Source organism: Phyllostomus hastatus, unplaced genomic scaffold (assembly GCF_019186645.2).
Source record: "Phyllostomus hastatus isolate PE091 unplaced genomic scaffold, TTU_PhHast_1.1 phas_scaffold_28, whole genome shotgun sequence".
Classification (NCBI taxonomy): Eukaryota; Metazoa; Chordata; class Mammalia; order Chiroptera; family Phyllostomidae; genus Phyllostomus; species Phyllostomus hastatus.
Window position 1 is genome coordinate 13,500,596 of NW_025334022.1, and position 21,757 is coordinate 13,522,352.

General features: G+C 43.5%; 2 protein-coding genes across 11 annotated transcripts in view; one reads left to right on the forward strand and one right to left on the reverse strand.

The window, feature by feature from the left end:
* Positions 1–1,052, forward strand: part of SYTL4 (synaptotagmin like 4) — a 121,942-nt gene extending 120,890 nt beyond the window's left edge. For 9 of the 10 annotated variants that reach the window (XM_045817526.1, XM_045817527.1, XM_045817525.1 and 6 more), the window contains one exon: positions 703–1,052. In XM_045817526.1, the coding sequence (XP_045673482.1) occupies positions 703–851 (149 nt within the window). In that variant the 3' untranslated portion in view covers positions 852–1,052. The remainder of the gene's footprint in view (positions 1–702) is intronic. The other variant, XM_045817534.1, reaches the window with a different exon arrangement.
* A 9,038-nt stretch (positions 1,053–10,090) lies between these two features.
* The window catches only part of SRPX2 (sushi repeat containing protein X-linked 2), a 48,989-nt gene continuing 37,322 nt past the window's right edge, over positions 10,091–21,757 (reverse strand). The window contains exons 10-11 of the mRNA XM_045817578.1: positions 12,200–12,321; positions 10,091–10,605 (exon numbers count right to left, since the gene is read on the reverse strand). Coding sequence (XP_045673534.1) covers positions 10,425–10,605; positions 12,200–12,321 — 303 coding nt within the window. The 3' untranslated portion in view covers positions 10,091–10,424. The remainder of the gene's footprint in view (positions 10,606–12,199; positions 12,322–21,757) is intronic.

Here is a 21,757-nt window from a genome sequence, read left to right on the forward strand (position 1 = left end):
TTTCCCATCTTAGAGAGACCCTCAGAACTCTCCATCTAGAGGATGCCCTAATCTAGGCACTACAAATCACCTTGATTATTAACTTCTTTACATTTGCCTCATTATCTGAAATACTCTTATTGATTTAGTTGTATATTTTCTCTCTTCCCTATTCAGATGTAAGCTGCCTGCAGGCAGGACTTTTTCTGCTTTGTTCACCCTGTATTCCCCAGAGCTTAGAAGAGTACTGGACACAGTAGGCACTCAACAAATGTTTACCGAATGAATGAATGTACAAGAGAATAGGAATGAAGCTACATACAATCCTAAATTCAGGTCTTGATTTTATAGCTAGAGGAAAAGGTGTTCAGTTTATTTTTTAAAAAACGGTAAGTCAAGTTGGCAATAACAGAAGGGCAGTAGCTCTGGCATGATGTATCAGACATCAGAGCTCCACACCAGCCTCAGAATAAGAGGTCTCTAACTACTGATGACCCATTTGGAGTCACATTTCTTGATCAAAAGTGTCTCGATATACTCTCAGGAGCACATAAATAGCTGTACATAATCATTAGGGAATAGTTCCAAGACCGTGGTCCCTATCAGTGCATCTTCATAACACAATGTGTTTTATGGGGTGGCTACTCTTGCTGTATAACCCATCATTCCTGGTAGGCTGAGGGCTGGGGTCCCTGTTCAGTCTCTTCTGGTGTTTCTTTTCAGGTATCAGTAATGGGGAAGTGGTGGACTGGATGGATTCAACTGGGGAAGAAGTGAGCCTGTGGCAGAAGATGCGACAGTACCCAGGGTCTTGGGCAGAAGGGACACTGCAGCTCCGTTCCACAATGGCCAGGCAGAAACTGGGCTTATGAGTCCCTGCCTTTCTCTTTAGGCACAGCCCTGCCCAGGGCAAGTCAGAAGAGGTGAAGAGACAAAGAATAAAGATTTAATATGTATGTGTTATGTCTGTGTGTATATAAACATGTATTTCTACAAATCTCATTATGCTAGAGTGATGCAGATTGTTCCCCTTTTGAAAGCAAGCTCAAGAATAAAGGTCTCTTCAAAATGCTTTTATTTGTGCATAATCTAGTGTACTTTCAGAGTCCATTCTTTATTATATCTTTCTAAGGTTTAATTAACTTACAAAATTTTAAAAAACAACTTTTTTATCCCGTCTTACTATCTTTGTCCCATGAAGCCCTCGCTACCTCTGACATTAGTACCAATGTATGTTTAAATGTGTTCCTGGAATGAGGCCAAAGCTCTGGAAAGGAGGGTTGGTTTACTCAAGACAGGGGAAGATGGTATAAAGGTGAATAGGTCCTCTCCTTCCTCTCTAATTTATGCTTTTAACTCATTTTCTACCTTGATCAAATTGTAGAAGTTGGCTTTTAACTCCTCTTGTGTTTTTTTTTTAAATCAGTTTCCACCTTGTGTGTGTCTAATGCATTTTTATTTGAATGCTAAGAAAATTCTTCAGTTCCTTCTGGTTCTAGACACCTTCGCTATACCTTTTAGTGGAGCCGCTTTGAAAAGCTCTTTAATTAAATAATAGCCTTTTGACCAAGTCATGAACATGTCCACAAAGTACTACTTGGTTCCAGGGGACCAGAGTGACTGAAGCTGAAGTGTCTTCCAGCCAATGTTGAATTCTTTGCATTTAAACTAATAAAACAGTTGTTGGAGAGTTCATTTCTCTAATGAAATTCAAGACTTCTTCACTCTCAATGGGTATCACATATTTCTTGGCATTTGTATCTGCAGTGTGTTACCACACAGAATATGATATACATGCCTTTATGTCCACCAGAATAGCTAAGTACTGTCTAAACTGGTCCAGTGTTTCTGTAGGCTGGTCACTGTTAATGCTCTAATAGAATGTGTTCATAGATTCTCCCAATTAGTCTGACTTCCATCTTGAAGTGGTTTCAGTTCTTATGTTTTATGTTTTTTCCTAAATTTCACCTAGATGTAACATGGGAATGGTGTACTGAGAGCTTTCTAGTCTAGAAGGGTCTAGTGATCTAAGGTTTATTTTCTGAAACTCAGTGTTCCAAACTGACTTTTTTATTCTTCCATGAGTCTCTACAGAAAGTCATTTGAGAAAGGAGTATATACTGGAGAAAAAAATCCCTTTCAGTCTAGTCATCTGCTTGCTGGCTCTTTCATAAGGTCACTGGATTGAGGGCAGCTAAGGTGGTTTCTATTGTATGTGTTAATTGAATGGACGAGTGTTTTTAAAGGGTTTATTTGGTGTGGATTGATATATAAGGCATAACCTGGGATTCTGGTCTGTAACTTTCTCCTTTTTTCTCCACCCCCTACAATATATGTGTTCTTCAGTAAAGTGTCCACACTTGTCAAGTATTGCCATTTCTTAGTTCTATAGATGCTTGTGTCTGTGATGTCCTGACTTCCCATGGTTGCTTTTCATGCTGCTTGAAGCATAAGAACAAAAGTAACAAATACCCTTCTCTTACCATCCTGTAAGATTCAAAGAAAATGTCCCTCTTCCCACATTGCTTCTCGATGCCTCCACTGAGCTCTGATCCATTGACCTTTGTGTTGGTATCTAGGGAAATAACTGAGAAGCCATCTGAAACGTGGCACCACATTTCTTTCTCTCAAGTACCAAGAGAGCTCCTCCTTTAGTTTTGTGTCCCCATCCCCACATGCTGAAAGAAGGAGAGCAATGTGCACTGGGGGAAATGTTCCCAGCTGTGTTTCCTTCTTCATCCTTCAACTTCTCTAAGAGTTGTAGGACCTTTTCCCTTTACTCCTATTACCATTATTTAGTTTTGAGAGATAAAGAACACATATGCTAAGTACTCCATCTCAGACATAAGGCTCTGGGTTTTAGGTAGGCCCAAGTGATTCTTGACCTCTTGTGCAAAAAGGTCATTAGTATATATTTAATGCCTTCTGTGTACAAGTATTTATTCTAGGCAAATTATACATTATTGCTTTAATTTCTCTAAAAACCTAGTGAAGTAGGAAAATTTACCTTTTTCCAAATTAGAAAAGTCAAGGCAAGAGTTGGGATTTGAATTAAGATCTGACTCTACAGTACCATGCTACCTCCTTCAAGAATGATATGTGTTGTGGGTGAAGACTCCAAGGAAGGAATGACTATCTTCTAAAATATCCTATGAATATGTTTTGTTCATAAATGTTTTGTTTAAAAAGTAGGACAGTAAGATGCTTTGAAAGCTACCTAATCAGCTGACTAACTGAATAACTTGGGGAGATGCTGACAGGGGCACAGAGAAGAACAGAAGCAAAGAAATGTAGAGGGTCAGGGTTGGGATAGCCTTTTTGGGTCTGGCAGTGGGCCTAATTCTGCTGTTGTCTCCTTTTCTTTAGGAGCTAAGACTTCTTCAACACTAATTCAAAGGAAGTTACAGTAAAACTACATAAAGAGAGTAAGATTGATTTGCCTTGACTATTCAGTAAAGTAAAACAAAACAAAAACTTTCAATGGTTTAATGCCAGAAGAGCATTTATATGCAAGAGTCAGGCCCAGGTATTAACTTTGTTCAGGAGGTAGTGGGCCTCTCTATTATCACTGGCTCTCTGACTTGCTGACATGCCCTCACTTGCTACTTGGCATGTTAATGATAAAGACAAGGAAGGACATTTATCTTGCCTGATATTCAATAAATGTCTTTAGAACCACAGAAGAGTTCTGGAACCAAAGACTTACTACATTAACTCACTGTATTTTCCATTTTGCCCATAACTTGCCTCCTGCCTTTCATAACTCCTGTACTTCCCTGGAGGGTAAAGGTAGAAAGGGACCTTTTTGCTCCAGGTTTGGTAATTTCATCCATGTCTAATTCCCCTCAGCAACTACCTAACTTTTGACGTTGTATTTCAAAAATGAGATTTCCATTAAATCCCTCACCTCCTATGGGAACAACTTTTTTTTGTGACTCACCACTACTCCTATGTGTCCTAGGCTCATGATTTATGCTCTATTGCTTTGCTTTAGGGAGTGAATTTTCACAAGTTATGAGCCTTTCATTTCCCTACTTCCTCCTGGGACCATTGTGAGTCTTATCTGAGTAGGATATTATGTATATGGTGAAATCTTTTTCCTTACCAGGAGCTATCTAAATGAAAAGGGCAAAAACAGGTAGAGACAATATAGCATACTTTTTAAGAACATTGACTGTGGAGCCAAATTGCTGTTGTTTAAATCCTGACTGTGCCACTTACTAGCTGTCTGATCTTAGACAAGTTGCCCCACTTCTCTGTGCTCCAGTTCCCTAATTTGGAAAATGTGACTAAAAATAGTGCCTATCTTACAAGATTCTTGTGAACATTTCAGAATCACTCAATAGACTGTTTAGAATGGCACCTGGCATACAGTGAGTGCTCCAACTTTATTAGCTCTGCCTCTCCACCTAGCCTGCTTCATTCTCCTCTCTAATTTTACACTGATGACCCCCTGGATATAGCTAAAGGAGAAAGGGTACTGATCTTTCCTTTTTAAAATATTTTATTTATTTATTTATTTTTTAGAGAGGTAAGGGAGGGAGAAAGAGAGAGAGATAGAGAGAGAGAGAAACATCAATGTGCGGTTGCTGGTGGCCATGGCCTGCAACCCAGGCATGTGCCCTAACTGGGAATTGAATCTGTGATGCTGTGGTTCACAGCCCACACTCAATCCACCAAGCTACGCCAGCCAGGGTGAAAGGGTACTGATCTTAACCATGATACTGGGTTCCTTCCATGAGTGTCGAACAGAAGGTTCTCAGCAGCACAGCGAAGAACTTTTCTTTAAAATACCAAAACACCATTGAGTGTGGCTGAATCCAGAGCATGGGTCTGAGTGTAGCCCCACTTCCCAATAACCCTGCCTCAAATTTACTTTCCATGCCTGGCTCTTAAGGTTAAATTTTTGGCTGCCAGCTTCCACCTGCTGTATTCTCATCTCTTAAAATTGATTATCTGATGGAATTAATAAATGAGGATGAATCTGTCTTTTTTCCTTTTTCTCTGTTAAGTTTCACAGAGGCTTGCAGTGGTACTTTTTAAGGGTTCCTAGATCATGCGCTCAGAGCTCCTCTAAAGAAGGAACAGAATTTGCCACCTTTTACTATGGAACTGGAGGCTAAGAGATTGTTGCTCTTAAGGAAACTGGAAGGGACAAGATAAAACATGTCTGATTTTTCTTCCTAAGCTCCCACTCACTGCAGCACTTTTCTAATAACTCTTAGATGAAGCAACAGTAAATATAAAATTTGTAGCCCAATGGTCTAAAAAGGGAAGTGACAAGTCCAAGAATGTTTTGAAGCTCTTCCCACCTCCAATAATACAGTTATCCTATAAGGAATATCCAACTACACTTGCTAAAATGTCCTGGTTGTCTTTTGTGATACTTCCTTTTGCTATCACCTCAGAGTAGAGGGACTATTTGAAACATAGCTAGCTATTGGAGATCCCATCTGGAGACCAATCTGTTGCAGGGGCACTGTGCCAACCACAAGGAGTGATATTTGATGGACAAACTAAATTGGCTTTCAGGAACAAGGCTCCTGGCTTTGAGTTCAAGATGGTGGAATAGGAAGATCCTGAGCTCACCTCCTCTTGCTGACACAAAACTACAACTACATATAGAACAGCTCTCTCTAAGAATAATCTAAAAACCAGCAGAACAAATGTTCTACAACTACAGATATAAAGAAAAGGCCACATTTAAATGGGTAGGAGGGGTAGAGATTAAGTCTACTCATGACCTACCCTTCTCCCAACTCCCTGTGCAGTGACTCACAAGTGGGAAGGATATAACAAGTGAAGAAGTTGTCTTGAAGAGCGAGGGGTCCAATCCTATCCTTGGGGGCCTGCATCAGGAAGAGGAGCCCCTATAACATCTGGCTTTGAAAACTAGTGGGGTTTATGTCTGAGTGAGCCAAAGGGCTGTAGGAAACCCAAGTTGCTCTCTTTCCGAGTCCCAGCACAGAGACAACAGTTTGGAAATCATGTAGGTCATACATGAAGGTAATATGTTGGCTAATTTTAGGGTGTGTTCTGGAGGGACAGGTATCTGTTGGAAATTTTCTTTGAGTCAAAGGTGTTAGCAGGCACCATTTTCCCCCTTTCTTTAACCTAGCTGGTCTGACACTGGCAGGCAACAATTCTGATGCTCTCCATTAACCTTGTTAACATTGTTCAGCCCAGTCTGGCATTTCCCTGAGGACCCACCCAGGCTAATACCCCTCCAAAGCAGCTTTTGCCCTGCCACACACAGTGGGTGTCCTCAGTTGGCACCAGCACACAGCAGTGTGTCTGCAACAGCATGGCTGGGTCTTACAGCCAGCCACATGGAAGGCTTGCCCTGCATACCAATGAGCTTGCAACAGTTGTGACCAGGCATCACAGCCAGTGGACCAGGGACCAGCCTTGCCTCCCAATGTGTCTATAGAAGTTGTGACCCAGCCACATAAGAGGCCACACTAGTCCACCCAGGAAACATTTCTGGAGCACCTGGCTTTGGTGTCAAGGGGGAGTCCAACACAGGGCCCCACAGAATACCTTATAAATAAGTCAAATTCTTCAGGACGAGAAGATTTAGCTGTTTTACCTAATCCAAAACAGACAGCAAAATGAAGAAAGTAAAGAATATGTTCCAAACAAACAAACAAACAAACAATAACAACAACAAAGAAAAAAAACAGTACAAAACCCCAGAAAGGAGTTCTGAAACTAAGGTAAGCTATCTACTAGATAAAAAGTTCAAATTAATAGTCATAAAGATGCTCATTAAACTCTGAAGACAAGTGGATAACTAAGAACTTCAACAAAGAGATAAAAATGATAAAAAGGGACCTGTCAGAACTGAAGAATATAATAACTAAAATGAAATATATACTGCAGGAAATCAACAGATCAGATCAACAATCATGAAGACAGGTTAGTGGAAATCCCAAATTGGGAGATCAAAAAGAAAAAAGAGTTAAAGAGAATTACGATAGCATAAAGGACCTATTGGACAACATCCCAAAGTGTATAACATACAAATCATAGGAGGCCCAGAAGGAGGAGAAAGAAAGGGATGAAAAACTTATTCGGAGAAATAATGGCTGGAAATTTCCCTAACCTGGTGAAGGAAACAGACATCCAAGTCCAGGAAGCACAGAGATTCCCAAACAAGATGTATTGAGAGACCCATGCCAACACACATTATAAATAAATTGTTAAAAGTTAAAGATTAAAGAGAGAATCTTAAAAAGCAGCAAGAAGAAAACAATGAGTTCCATACGAGGGAATGTCCATAAGATTGTCAGCTGACTTCAACAAAAACTTTCCACACCCTGAAGGGAGTAGCACAATGTATTCAACACGATGAAAGGGGAAAACCTATAACCAAGAATACTCTACCCAGTAAGGTTATCATTTAGAACTGAAGGAAAGATCAAGATTTTCCCAAACAAGCAAAAGCTAAAGAACTTCATCATCACTAAACCAGAATTACAAGAAATATTAAAGGAAATTCTTTTAGTGGAAAAGAAAAGGTTAAAACTAGAAATAAGAATGTAAGGAACCGCTTCTCATGGTGTGGAATTGTAGCTCAGCCTCCACGTGGAAAACCAGTGGGGAGTGAGTGGCATGCAGGACCATGCCCACAGAGAGGTTTTCCCATGGGGGATCAGGCCTGCATTGTGCCTAGACTGCTATGAGTCTTGCTTTTGCTAAAACTCCCTCACCCTGAATTGAGGCAGGAAGGGCTTAATGCAACTTCCTAAAATCTGAGCTAAACATCCCAAGTATGGAGTGTGACCAGTTCAACCACTTTTCCCCTGATCTGCAACACTCTTCTCTTTGAAGTAATTAGCAGCATTCTTTCCTTTGTTATCTGTAAAAGGCAGTCCCCTGAAGTGAACCTGTGCATAGTAAATGAGGACCACCCTCCATGTAATGTACCCAGAGAAGCAATAAAATTCTTGCCAGGCAGGGACTGGGTTCTCTGGTCCTCTCACCCACTCTCTCTCAGATAGTGGCCATGTCATCCCTTTTTCTCCACAGGACTTCTGTTATCTGTGTGTATTTGTTCATGAGCAGCCACAACATACATGGATCCTGCCAGCCAGGATCCACCACATCATAAGAAAATATATGAAATAAAATATGTCACTAGTAAAGGCAAACATGTAGTAAAGATAGTAGACTAACCACTTATAAATCTAGCATGAAAACAAAGTGCCAAAAAGTAAATATCATTCAATAATTACTTTAAATGTAAATTGACTAAGTGCTCCATTGAAAAAACATAGGGTGACTGAATGGATAAAAGAAAAAAAAAGGCCCTTACATATGCAGCCTACCTGAGACTCCATATTGGAAGATACACACATACTGAAAGTAAAAGGATGGAAAAGATATTTCAAGAGAATGGGTACAAAAAAAAGCTCAGCTAGCAGTACTTTCAGACAAATTATAGCAGTACTTTATCAGACAAAATAGAGTTTAAAACAAAGGCTATAAGAAGAGACAAAGAAGGATCCACCAATTCTACTTCTGGGCACTTAGCTAAAGAAAACAAAATGCTAAATTAAAAAGATTATGCTAAGTGAAATAATTCAGGCAGTGAAAGACAAATACCATATGATCTCACCTTTAACTGGAACCTAATCAAGAAAACGAACAAGCAAGCAAAATATAACCAAAGATATTGAAATTGGGAACAAGCTGACAGTAACCAGAAGGGAGAAGGGAGGGGAGAATGGGGGAAAAGGGTGTAGGGTTTACAGGAACAACTAACTGTAAAGGACACATAGACAATTACAAGGGGGGTATAAATGGGAGGGAGATAAGGAAGGCAGAAAACTGTACTTGAACAATAAAAATAAAAAGTATTCAAATAAAATTAAAAATTGATCTAAAAAAGATATATGCATCCCTATGTTCACAGCATCATTATTTACAATGGCCAAGATATGGAATCAATGTAAGTGATCATCAATAGGTGAATCAATAAAGAAGAAATGGATACACAGAAATACACATGCTGGAATATTACTCTGTCATTAAAAAAGAGTGAAATCTTGCCATTTGCAACAACATGGATAGATCTACAGGGTATTATGCTAAGTGAAATAAATCAGAGAAAGACAAATACTGTATTATTTCACTTACATGGAAATTACCAAATTGGGAGATCTAGTAGTAAAAGTTTTATGGAATCTAAAAAAAACTAAAACAATATGAAGAATCTAAAAAAACTAAACAAATGAAAAAATAAAACAAACAAACTCATGGATACAGAAAACCTGATAGCTTCCTGAAGTTTGGGTGGTAGGGGTATGGTAAAAAAGGTGAAAGGGATTAAGAGGTACAGATTTACAATAAATAAGAGGATGTAAAGTACAGCATAGGGCATATAGTCAATAATATCCCAATAACTTTGTATGATGAAAGATGGATAGTGTACTTTCTGTGGTGATTACTTTATAAAATGTGTAAAAGTGAACTCTCTGATATACACCTGAAAATAATATAATATTGTATGTCAACTATACTTTAATTAAAAAGAGTGTTACATTCCAGAATGGAAGTTAAACATGAGGTCAATGTTTTGTTTACTCTCTTTAAAAATTGTTGTAAGATACCCAAGATTGTTTATATCTAACTTAAGACACAAGTACCCCATGCCATAAAAATTTAAAATCTGTATTTGGAACAAAGTAACTGGGAACTTGGACTTGTACATTACCCAGGCCTTGTTCATAAGCTTGTTCATTTCCGTGTTCAAAAAGAAGAGAAGATCCACTCTAGAATGGCTCTATTCATTTTGGAGGGGAAGGAATTGCTGTGGACTGACTATGCCACAAAAAATAAAGCCTCTCACTGTTCATTCCAGGTGGTACTTCAAGAAACACTTTATACATGTTGCAACACAAAGAACCTCAAACTTATTGTTCCAAGGTACTAATTTAAATGTTTATGTATATCTGATAAGCCCCAAATATAGAAAGGAGCCACAAAGAATAATGGCTTATAAAATAGCTGGACAATATTATTAAGTGCTGACTAATGTAAAAAAAAAAACAACAACAAAAAAAACAACAACAACAAAAAACAAAGCACAGCCAGTTAGTGAATGAATTTAGGATTTACTTATCTGGAAGACTCTGAAGGGCTCGGAGAGGCCCAGGATAGGAAAGAAAGACCTTCTACCCCAACCCACTGCCCGGGGCCTCTCCTCAGTCCCTACCTAGCTTCTTATGGTCCTCCAGTGCTATCTAAAGCAAAGGCTTACTTATAGAAACTATTACAGAGCCCTAAAAAAGTGCTTAGAAATGTTTCAGGTTTGGTGACCTCACCCACCTCAGAGTGCTGTCCCTAGAATTGTGGGAAACCATTTCCTCCTTTTATCAGGCCCCAGTTTCACCCAACTAGGGGAGCTTTTCACTTGATGTTAACCATGCCCTGACTCAAGTTCACTCGCACATGTCCCTTTGTTGCCAGCGCTGAGTCAGCTCCTGATTGCTCAGTAGGTAGTCATCAATGAATGTGAAGATTTCCTCTGGGGTGACAGGTTCCATGTAGCGTTCCCGGTCAATCCCTTGCTTGTCAATCAACACCATGTTGAAGTAGGAGCGAGTAAGGTGCTGGAAGTGCCTAGAGAGAGGAGCCCAGGGAGGAATGAGATTTTTGTCCTGACTTCATCCCACCAGGCTCTACTACCCTCTGACTTTTCACATCTCCATTGATGGACTAATTACTTCCTCAACTGATCCTTTGTCCCCATCCCCTTCACTACCTATCTCAAGCCCCATTGTTTTTCTCTGCTCAGACTCAAGACTTGCTGCCCTTAAATGTCTATCTCTGCTAAGCTGTCACCTCCTCACTCCAGATGAAGCAGCTACATTATTATCAGGCTGTGTTTCCCTCATAGACCCTCTTGATTAGGGCTACCATATATAGCAATGCAGACTTCATGGAATAACTCCAGGGAGCACCATTTGCATGCACTATGATGTGACTAGTGTTTTCTAGAGTTGAACTGGGCATACTTGCACAAACATACATGGAAGCTCTGAGGTCAATCAATATCACCTGGTCAATTCTTCTACCTGTAGCTGCAAGTCTTCAGTCTTCTTCCTCTGGGTGTTTTTTAGTCTTTACCCTATATGGGGCTTGAATCTTTTTGTCCCTACTGAGAATAAGACCTAGAAGCAGGTAGTATATCTAGAGCAGAGAGCAGTGATGACTTTATTAGCTCTGAGTATAGGTAGAGGCATTGGAAGGGTGATAATGGATTAATAATGAGAAAAGTCAATTTCCACCATCTGTCATGTATAGTCTGTTCATCACCCAGGAGCAGATAGGTATGATTCAGATTCTACTGCCTATTTGAGAAGGCAGTAAATCTGAAGGCAAATAGGCAAGGCCATGAGGTGACAGGATGAGAGGCCTATCTGACTCATGTTTGGGTCTGTGTATCAGTCCTGGCTGTGTTTCAGAATCACATGAGGTTCCTTATTTATATATATATATATATATATATATATATATATATATATATATAAAAAGTAGTCCTGGGTGGTTTAGGATGGGGCCTGGTCATTTGTATTTTAAGGCCCCTCCCCATTTGGTTATTATGTTCTACCACTCTGTGGTTTAAAAATTTTTAAAAATTTATTGACTTGTGAGAGAGAGGGGCAGAGAGAAAAACATTGACTTGTTCCACTTACTTATGCATTCATTACTTGGTTCTTTTTAAAATTTAATTTAATTTTAAGATTTTATTCATTTATTTTTAGAGAGAGGGGAGGGAAGGGAGAAAGAGAGGGATAGAAACATCAATGTGAAAGAGAAACATCAATTAGCTGCCTCTTGCTTGCACCCCGACTGGACTGGAGACCAAACCTGCAACCCAGGCATGTGCCCTGACCAGGAATCCAACCAGTGACCTTTTGCTTTATGGGAGGATACCCAACCAACTAAACCACACCAGTCAGAGTCATTGGTTGATTATTATATGTGCCCTGACCAGGAATTGAACCCACAACCTTGGCATATTGAGACAATGCTCTAACCAACTGAATTATCCAGTCAGGGCTAATTTGGTCTTAACTAATACACCCAAAGAGTTCAAACACAAGTGATGCCTCAAGAGAGTAGTGTAGATGATTTTCCCATAATCTTCCTGTTGCCAATGTTTCACTTAGGGTTTCTTCCCACCCTTTCCCTGTGGCCCTCCAGCCTAGACCTGAGCTCCTCGATGATACTGGCTGACAGCTGTTGTTCCTTGATGCGCCCCACTTCCTGAGGTGGCTGCCCCACCAGCTCAATGATGGTCACATGTCGCAGGTCCAGTCCACAGGTAAATTGCTGGGAGGGGAGAAAAGGTTTTATGGAATAGTTTCTCAGATTCAAACCTAAGACTGCTTAGCTGATTCTTCCTGGCACTACCTTGAGGTAATGTGTGGGAAAGGAAGGGCTTGTCTCCAAACCATCACATGATGAGGTCTATAACTACTTCCCTCTGTCATTCCTGAAGTACTCACCCTAACAGTATTTCCTTTATTTAAAGAAAGTATATGAAACTGGTTACAATGTGTGGAGTACAAAAGAGAAATGTAATTTATGAATTGCAGGAACATAACTTCTTCTTGCTTAGGTTTGTATAGGCTTTTTAAAAATATGTAGGTTCTTTTTTAATAGAGATACTCATTGATGTATATAGCATCAATATCAGGTATATAACATAATCACCTAATACTTTATATATTAAAAAATGATCACCACAATAAGTCTAGTTAACATCTATCACTATACATTGTTATAAATTTTTTCTTGTAATGAGAACTGTTAAGATCTATTTTCTTAACAACTTTCAAATACACAATACAGTATTATTAACTATAGTCACCATGCTGTACATTATATATATAGGATTTATTTATATTATAATTGGGAGCTATATAGGTTCTTTTTTATTTATTTTTTTTTTATTTTTGAGAGAGAAACATCAATTTGTTGTTCCACTTATTTAGGCATTCATTGGTTGATTCTTGTATGTGCCCTGACTGGGAATTAAATCCCACAACCTTGCCCTGGCTAGTGCAGCTCAGTGGACTGAGCACTGGCCTGTGAACCAAAGGGTTGCTGTTTTGATTCAGTCAGGGCACATGCTTGGGTTGAAGGCGAGGTCCCCAGTAATGGGTGCATGAGAAGCGACCACACATTAATGTTTAAAAAAAAAACAACCCACAACCTTGGTGTATCATGATGATGCTCTAACCAACTAACCTACCTGGCCAACACTGTTTTACAGGTTCTCTATTATGATATAATAATGGCTATTATTTACTTAACACATATAGCTAATGCTTTGCAGACATAACTTAATTAAATACTCATAATACTCCTAGCAAGGCAAGTGATATTCTTATTCTGTAGAGGAAATAGTAACTTGTCCAAATTTGCATTACAATAAAATGCTGAGCCAAAATTTAAATTTGGGGTTGCTACTGCCTACCCAAGTGTGTGCTCCTTACCACTAGGCTACAATCTCTGTCTTCAGAATTTATGTAAAAGACTGCTAGTGCTTTTTCATTACCCTTTGTTGCATTCTTCACACTAGATAGGACACTATGTAATCCTACCCTGGCTATTTTTGCTGTGTTGTCCTATAGTGTTATCTCTGAGCCAGTTATCTGGAGCGAAGTTTAAAGGCTTAGTGAACACTCCCTGGCTGCCCATCCCTTGTCTAGTCTTTGGTCTACTCCTCTAGTCTTGAGCTTCAGAGTCACTGTCCTCATTGGCTTGTTCCAGTCCTTGTTCTTTTTTTCTGTTCATTGCATTTGTTTGCCGTTTTTTGTTTTGTTTTTTTTTTTTTGGCAGGGGGGATTCCTAGAAGAATTAGGTCCTGTTTGGTCTAGATATTTAGGGTCATGCTTTTGATAAAGCTGTTTCTATCATGGGCCTCTAAATATTGACAACTTATAAGATTCAACCTTTAGAAAACCCCTAAATAGCTTCTTCTTTTTTTTTTTTTTACCTGGGTATCCAGCCCCTTTGCATCTCTTCAGAGCTGGTTCTCTCTGTCTTGTCATCATACCCTGACTTATCTTCAAGAATCTAGTCTATATATTTTTTTTCATAAGTCCTAGTGGCCATATCTATTCTGTCCTATCCATATTTCCTTTCCTGCAAGTGGCTTTGGCTAGGTATCTCATAGTGCACAGGTGGTAAACACAAGGCCCACAAGCCGAATCCAGCCCTTCACCTTATTTTATCTGGCCTAGTACCTTGTTTCTATCCAGCAGCAGAACTGAGCTCTCACTTAACTGTTAAGGAGTAGTTCCAATTTTACAGTCCTAAAATTATGTTTGGCCTTTCAAAGACAATTGCAAGGCTGATGTGGTCCTTGCTGAAAATGAGTTTGACACCCCTATGTAGTGTGTTAAAAATCATTGTGCATCTGCCCTATAAGAAGAGAATCCTGGAGCACTCAGCTTGCAGCTGGTTGCCAGCCCCATATCCCTCTAGTGGCCACAGCCACCCAACAGCATGCCCCAGTAAGTGCCAGCTTTACGTCATCTGTGCCAACTTTCCGGAGGGGTGCTGCAGCTGGCATGGCGACTTGTTGGGCTCTGAATGGTTCATGTGCTGCCCACACTGCCCACCCCTGATGCCACAAACCACAACTATGCAGACCCGGCATGGCACTGAGGATCATCCAGCTGGGTTCTGTCCTGTGTGCGGGGACAAGGAAGACAGCTGAGGAGTGAATGGAAGTCACACTGACCTCCTCCCAGGCCAATCTGGAATTATAACTCAATTGTGGAGAAACCACCCGGAATAAACAACAGAGCAATAGCCAGAGAGAAGCATACAATTTTGGACATACAGAACCAGCTTTGGCACAACTGGTCTGGTAAGGACTGCACTGGAGATGTGAGAGGGCTGACTGGGCGCCCACAGGCAGAAGTGCCAGCGGGATAATTAAGTGGCTGATTGGATCCTCCTAAGAAGAGTAGGGTCTAAACCCTAAGCTAGGATTCTCAGCCTAGATAGAACACCAGAGCCCCAAAAGTACACAGATAACAACCAGTGGAAAAAGCAGCAGGGTTCCTCTTTGCCAGAGACAGATGGTTGTGTGGCAGGAAAATAAAGTAGAAAGTCTCACAAAGGGGCTTTCTACTCTTTGTAACACCTGCAAGTTTTGTTGGGACAAAAGCTGGGTAAAAGTTATTTTTAGGTAAGGAGCAGCCTAATAGAGTTGCTAGGTAACGCTATCTCAAGGCCGAAATGCTGATCTTCATTCCGCTTCTGCCTTTGTATACTCCCTTGCTTTAGCAGAAAGACCCCCAGCCCCTTCTTTGCTCTATAACAAATATTTAAAGGAACTGCGATGAGCCTGGGTTGGGCTCAGAATTTGGGATTCTCCTCTGAGCCTCCCCGGGTAATAAAGTTTGTGCTTCATTATCTTCCCCTCGCGTGTGAGTGACATTTATGCAACATTTTGGTGCATTGGCCGGGAAGTCCTCACGCGAGCAGGTATTTTGCCTCCATTGAAGGCGACCGGGGGAGTCAGCGGGGGAGCCCTGCCGCAGGGGAGGAGCACGTGCCCTGGTGATTCCAGGCTTCCCAGGGGCAGAGACTCCCGTGCCGCGTCCCCCAACCACTCTAACACCCGGGCAGAGGGGAGAGACGAACCACGAACTGTCGGAGGCGCCAATCAGGTATCGGTAAGTGCCCTAGGGACCTGACCCTGAGAATCTGAGAGGAACTGATCACTCCTCCACCGGAAAATTCAGGGGTCTGGGCTTAGACCCAGACCATCAGGCTCCTTCTCGGGGGGAGGGACAGCTAACTTCTGTGTGGCTGTCTGTGTGAATGTGTTTGTGACTCCACCAGCCAGCCAGCTTACGGAGTCTGATTGGGCCCTCACCTGCGGTTCCTGGGTCGGTCGTATGGAATAACGGTTGTTAACCCAGATTCTACACGGGCAACCTCTAGCTAAGACCACCTAAGATCCTCGAGAGAGGTCAGGCCAGGCGGGCATGCGAAAGATCCCCTCACCCTTTGTTTGTCTGCATTGTAAGGGAGGGAGACATGGGGGCTGGATCCTCAACTGTCTTAGATTGTATGCTTCAGAATTTTGATCGGTTTTGAGGACAAGATTCCTCGATGAGTCCAGGACAATTGGAAATTTTCTTTACCTCTGAGTGGCCCTCTTTTGGAGTAGGCTGGCCCCCTGAGGGCACCCTTAATCTGAGTATAATTAGAGCAGTTCACCTGATAGTCACCGGGAAGCCGGGACACCCAGATCAATATGTTTACATAGATAGGTGGCAGGAGTTAGCTCAGGATATGCCTAAGTGGCTTCAGCAGTGTGCTAAAGCGGCTCCGAAACATCTAGGCGCTGCAGGGCAAAAGAAGGAGTCTGGACCCCAAACCCGGATCCTGGTGGCTAGGAAGGGCCAAAAACATCCGATCCACCACGGGCATCCCGAGGATGACCAACTCTTCTTTCCACCGCCATACGGGGGGGGCTTCCCACTGCCCCGCTAAGACTAGACACTCCTCCTGCATCAGTGTCGCCCCCACCGGAGGAGGCTCCACAGAGGGAGGAGGGGGCCCCGAGAAGGCTCTTGGAAACTGCTCCATCGCCGATTGCGACCCGGCTAAGGCATCACCAAGCTTATCACATGCCACTAAGAGAGGCTCAGGGGCACGGGCAGGTGGCAGACAATGGGACATTTAGGCCGGGACCTGTGGTGTTTTATTACCAGCCATTCACCACCACTGATCTCCTTAATTGGAAGCACCACACGCCCTCATACTCGGAAAAACCGCAGGCTCTGATTGATTTAATGGAATCTATAGTGCAGACTCACCGGCCCACTTGGTATGATTGCCGCCAGCTCCTGTTAACGCTATTTAACACGGAGGAGAGGCGCAAGATTTTGCAGGAGGCCCATCGATATCTTGAAACCCATGCCCCGGCAGGTACTGTCGATCCCACGCAGTACGGTCGAGCGGCGGCTCCAGAAGTTCAGCCAGACTGGGACCATAACACTGAGCAAGGGAGACTAGCTCTTGACTGATATCGGGAGGCCATCCTGCAAGGGATCAGGGCCAGAGCCAGAAAACCTACCAACATGGCTAAGGTTTCAAATATAATGCAAGGGACAGATGAAAGCCCAGGGGATTTCTTAGAACGACTAACTGAAGCATACAGAATATACATTCCTTTTGACCCTGAGAGTCCAGATAGCCAGTGAATGGTTAATATGGCTTTCGTGGCTCAGTCGGCACCCGATATCCGCAAAAAGCTGCAGAGATTAGAGGGTTTTGCTGGCATGAACATCAGCCAGTTAATAGAAGTGACAAACAAAGTCTATAACAATAGAGAAGAGGTGGCTGAGACCGCAGCTTTAGAGAAACAGAAAAGAAAAGCAGCACTGTTGGCAGCCGCCCTGGCAGCCCCAGCAGAGAGGGCCTGCAGAAGAAAGGGCAGAAAGGCCATTTTAAAGTGGACAAAGACCAGTGTGCCTACTGTAAGGAAAGGGGCCACTGGAAATGGGATTTCCCAAACCGGAAGCAGAAGGGGGGTCTGGTGTTTCGCCCCAGCCCCCTGGGATCCACAGTCTAGTGAGTTTGGATACTGAATGAGCAGGACTGGGCTCAATGAAACTCAGCCCCCCTACGAGCCCATGGTCCGAGCCAGAGTCGGGGGGCCAACCACTGACTTTCATGATAGATACTGGAGCAGAGCATTCGGTAGTCACCGCCCCTGTGGCTCTGCCATCAGGCCGGGAAGTTTCCATCGTAGGAGCCACAGGGCGGCCCAGTGAGCCAAAGAAATTCTGTCAAGCCCGGATAATCAAGCTGGGAGGGCACCAGGTCTGCCATGAATTCCTCTACCTACCCGAATGCCCTGTGCCCCTCCTAGGCAGAGACTTGTTAAGTAAGCTTTCGGCACAGATAGCCTTTCACCCCTCTGGACAAGCCACACTCGAATTAGGTAGTGCGAGTATGGTGGCCCTCATTATGACCTGGGAGGAAGAATACCGGATCTATGAAGAAGATAGAGGCATAGGCAGCCAAGATTCTCTCACGGAGGAATTTCCTGATGTGTGGACAAAGGGAAACCCACCAGGACTTGCCACCGGCCGGACTCCGGTGATAATAGACTTAAAACCGGGAGCTCAGCCCTGCTGCCTCAAGCAATATCATATATTTAAAGAGGCCCAACTAGGCATATCAGGGGTAATAAATAAGTATTTGTCTGAAGGAATATTGGTTCCCTGTCAATCACAATGGAACACACCGCTCCTTCCCGTGAAAAAGCCAGATGGGACTGGGTACCGCCCTGTACAAGACCTCAGGGCCGTTAATGAGGTCACCCTGACTCTGCATCCAACGGTGCCTAACCCCTACCCGCTATTAAGTCAACTGCCCCCGACTGCCTCGCATTTTACCTGCCTGGATTTGAAAGATGCTTTCTTTTGCATACCCCTGGCCCCTGTGAGTCAGCCAATATTTGCATTTGAATGGGAAGATCCCCACACGGGCACTAGGACCCAGCTAACCTGGACCCGGCTGCCTCAGGAGTTCAAGAACTCCCCCACCATATTCAATGAAGCGTTAGCCTGGGACCTGAAGCCTTTCTCAGAGCAGCATCCTAGTCTTGTTCTGCTTCAGTACGTGGATGATTTACTGTTGGCAGGGCCAGGGTGTTATGAGTGCCGGGAAGGAACGAGAGCCCTGCTCCGGCTCCTGGCATTGAGAAGCTACTGGGTGTCTAAAAGGAAGGCCCAGATTTGTCTGAAGGAAGTCTGATACCTGGGTTTCCGAATAAGCCAGGGGCAGAGGGCCTTAGGAATTGAAAGGAGGGCTGTAATTAATCAACAATCCAGCCAAACGACCACGAGACAGCTCCGGGAGTTCTTGGGAGCCGCAGGGTTTTGTCGAATATGGATCCCAGGGTATGCAGAGATAGCAAAGCCACTGTATCAAGGTCTTAAAGGGGCAGAGACTGCACCATTTAATTGGGGAACGGAGCAACAGGGCGCTTTTGAAAAAATAAAAGACCTTCTGGTTAGCGCCCCGGCCCTTGGCTTACCCAACCCAGATAAGCCTTTCTCTCTATATGTTCATGAAAAGGAGAAAGTAGCCTTGGGAGTTCTGACTCAAGAAGTCGGACCGTGGCAACGCCCAGTAGCCTACCTCTCTAAGCAACTGGACAACATGGCAGCTGGTTGGCCACCCTGCTTGCGGGCCATAGCAGCCGCTGTTTCTCTCCTACGAGAAGCTGACAAACTCACCCTGGGCCAAGAAATCAGCTTATACGTGCCGCATGCAGTACACAGCCTCCTTGAGGGGCAGGGACATCGGTGGCTATCCAACCTCCGGCTTACTCAGTACCAGGGGATGCTACAGGAGAACCCCCAAGTACACCTAAAGGCGGTGCACAAAATCAAATCAATCCAGCCACTTTCTTACCTGCAGAAGCCAGGGAACCAGACCATAACTGTGAGGAAATCACGGATCAGATATATGCCAGCCCGCCAGATTTAAAGGACCAGCCGTTGGTTGGGGGGGACCTCAACCTGTACACAGACGGGAGCAGTACTGTAACTGAGAAGGGGGAGCGGATTGCCGGGTACACAGTAACTACAAAAGACCAGATCCTTGAGGCGGAGCCTTTGCCCTCCGGGTGGTCGGCACAAAGGGCGGAACTTTTTGATCTCATTCGGGCCCGGGAACTAAGTAAAGGAAAAAGGGTCAATATATACACTGACTCTAAGTATGCTTTTGCCACCCTCCACATACATGGGGCCATCTATAAAGAAAGGGAGCTACTGACTGCTGAAGGGAAGGAAATAAAAAATAAAACTGAGATCCTCCGGCTCCTGGAGGCTGTATGGAGTCTGGCTCAGGTTGCGGTGATACACTGCCGGGGACACACCAAAGGCAACACAGATAAGGCGGTAGGGAACTGGCTCGCGGATCAGGCTGCTAGGACTGCTGCTAAAAGACGAGACTCCCCAAAGGTTATAGTGGGCCCTTTGCTCAGTTCCCCCTTAAGTGTTCAAGATTATCAGCCGGCTGAGGAACAATGGGCTAGGCAGAATGGGCATCCAAACATCAGAAGGCCTGTGGAGGCTCTCTGACGGACAAATTTATGTGCCTCAGAGCCAGGCAGCACGGGTGGTTCAGAATTGTCACACACTGACTCATCTGGGAAAAACAGCTTTAGAAAACCTGCTCCGAAGGTATTTATACATGCCCAACCTCGCCGCACTATATGCCAGTGTTGCAGCCAGGTGTGTAACTTGTGCAAAGAACAATGCAGCAGGGAACAGTCGGGTCCCACCAGGAATACAGTACCGGGGGACTCAACCCCTAGAAGACCTGCAGGTGGATTTCACTGAAGTTAAACCAAGCCGGGGATATAAGTACCTGCTTGTCCTCATATGTACTTTCTCAGGTTGGGTCGAAGCATTCCTAACCAGGACTGAAAGGGCCAGAGAAGTAGCCAGAGCTCTACTAAGGGAAATAATTCCCCAACATAGACTACCTCTAAGCCTAGGAAGTGACAACGGACCAGCTTTTATTTCCAAGGTGGTGCAGGATTTAGCAAGACTGCTAAATATAAGGTGGAAATTGCGCACTGCATATCGGCCCCAGAGTTCGGGGAAAGTGGAAAGAATGAATAGGACACTGAAAGAAACTTTGGCAAAATTCTGCCAAGAGACTGGGCTGCCCTGGACAGACTGTTGCCAATAGCTTTGCTTCGAGTTAGAAGCACCCCAAACCAGGCAGGGTATACCCCCTATGAGTTAGTGTATGGGAGGCAGTAGGCCTAATGGTGAGAATAACAGGACCTAGCAATTTACCGGTGCAAGGCGAGATAGGACACAGAAGGTACTTAGAACAGCTAGGAAAGGCCTTAGACCAGATAGAAGCTTAATTAGGGTTTGAACCTAAACCCTGAGGGGGGCCAGCACACCCACACCATCCAGGGCAGTATGTATGGGTAAAAGACTGGAAAAAGGAGCCTCTCCAACCTGTGTGGACGGGCCCTCATTTGGTGCTTTTAACTACCCCTACTGCCCTTAAGGTTGCAGGAATCACGCCGTGGATCCACCATTCTCAGGTGAAGGCAGCGGCCAGGCCGGAAGGACCAGGAGAAGAAGCCTCCGAGCAGCGGGTGCCGGCCTTGAAGCTGCGGCGACGGAAGGAGACTTCAGGAGCCCAGGACATCTGGGAGGTTGCAGCCCAACATCAAGATCAAGGACAAATGCCTGGCTGAATTCCTAGCCTCTATGACCTTGGCGGCAGGAATCTTCAGGATAATACCAGTCTCTGTAAACCCCTAAGGACTAAGGACTCATTGAACATTCTTTTTGGTTGCTGTTATTTCTGTGTGATTTCCACTTTGTATATATATCTAAACTGTTTCTTTTAGCAGATAGCCATGAGTAGAATTCTGGAAATATTATTTTGTGCCCAAGTTTTATCTGGATTAGCTTTAAAGCAGCCATATGTCTGGAGATTCTATGCTAGGGAAACTTATGAAAAAGACAATAATGTCATAACCCATACCATGGGAAACATGACCTGCCCTAACTCAGGCTGCAAACCCACACTTTTCTTCATCAGAATCGCTGACCTCAAGTCCCTAAAAGGATGGTGGGCTGTCACCCCCGCCCTCTGCATGCTAAAGGATCAGACAGAAGATTATTGCAAGAAGTGGGGACGCAAGTATGAAGGATGTCCATACGAGAGTTGTCGGCATCACCCTGGG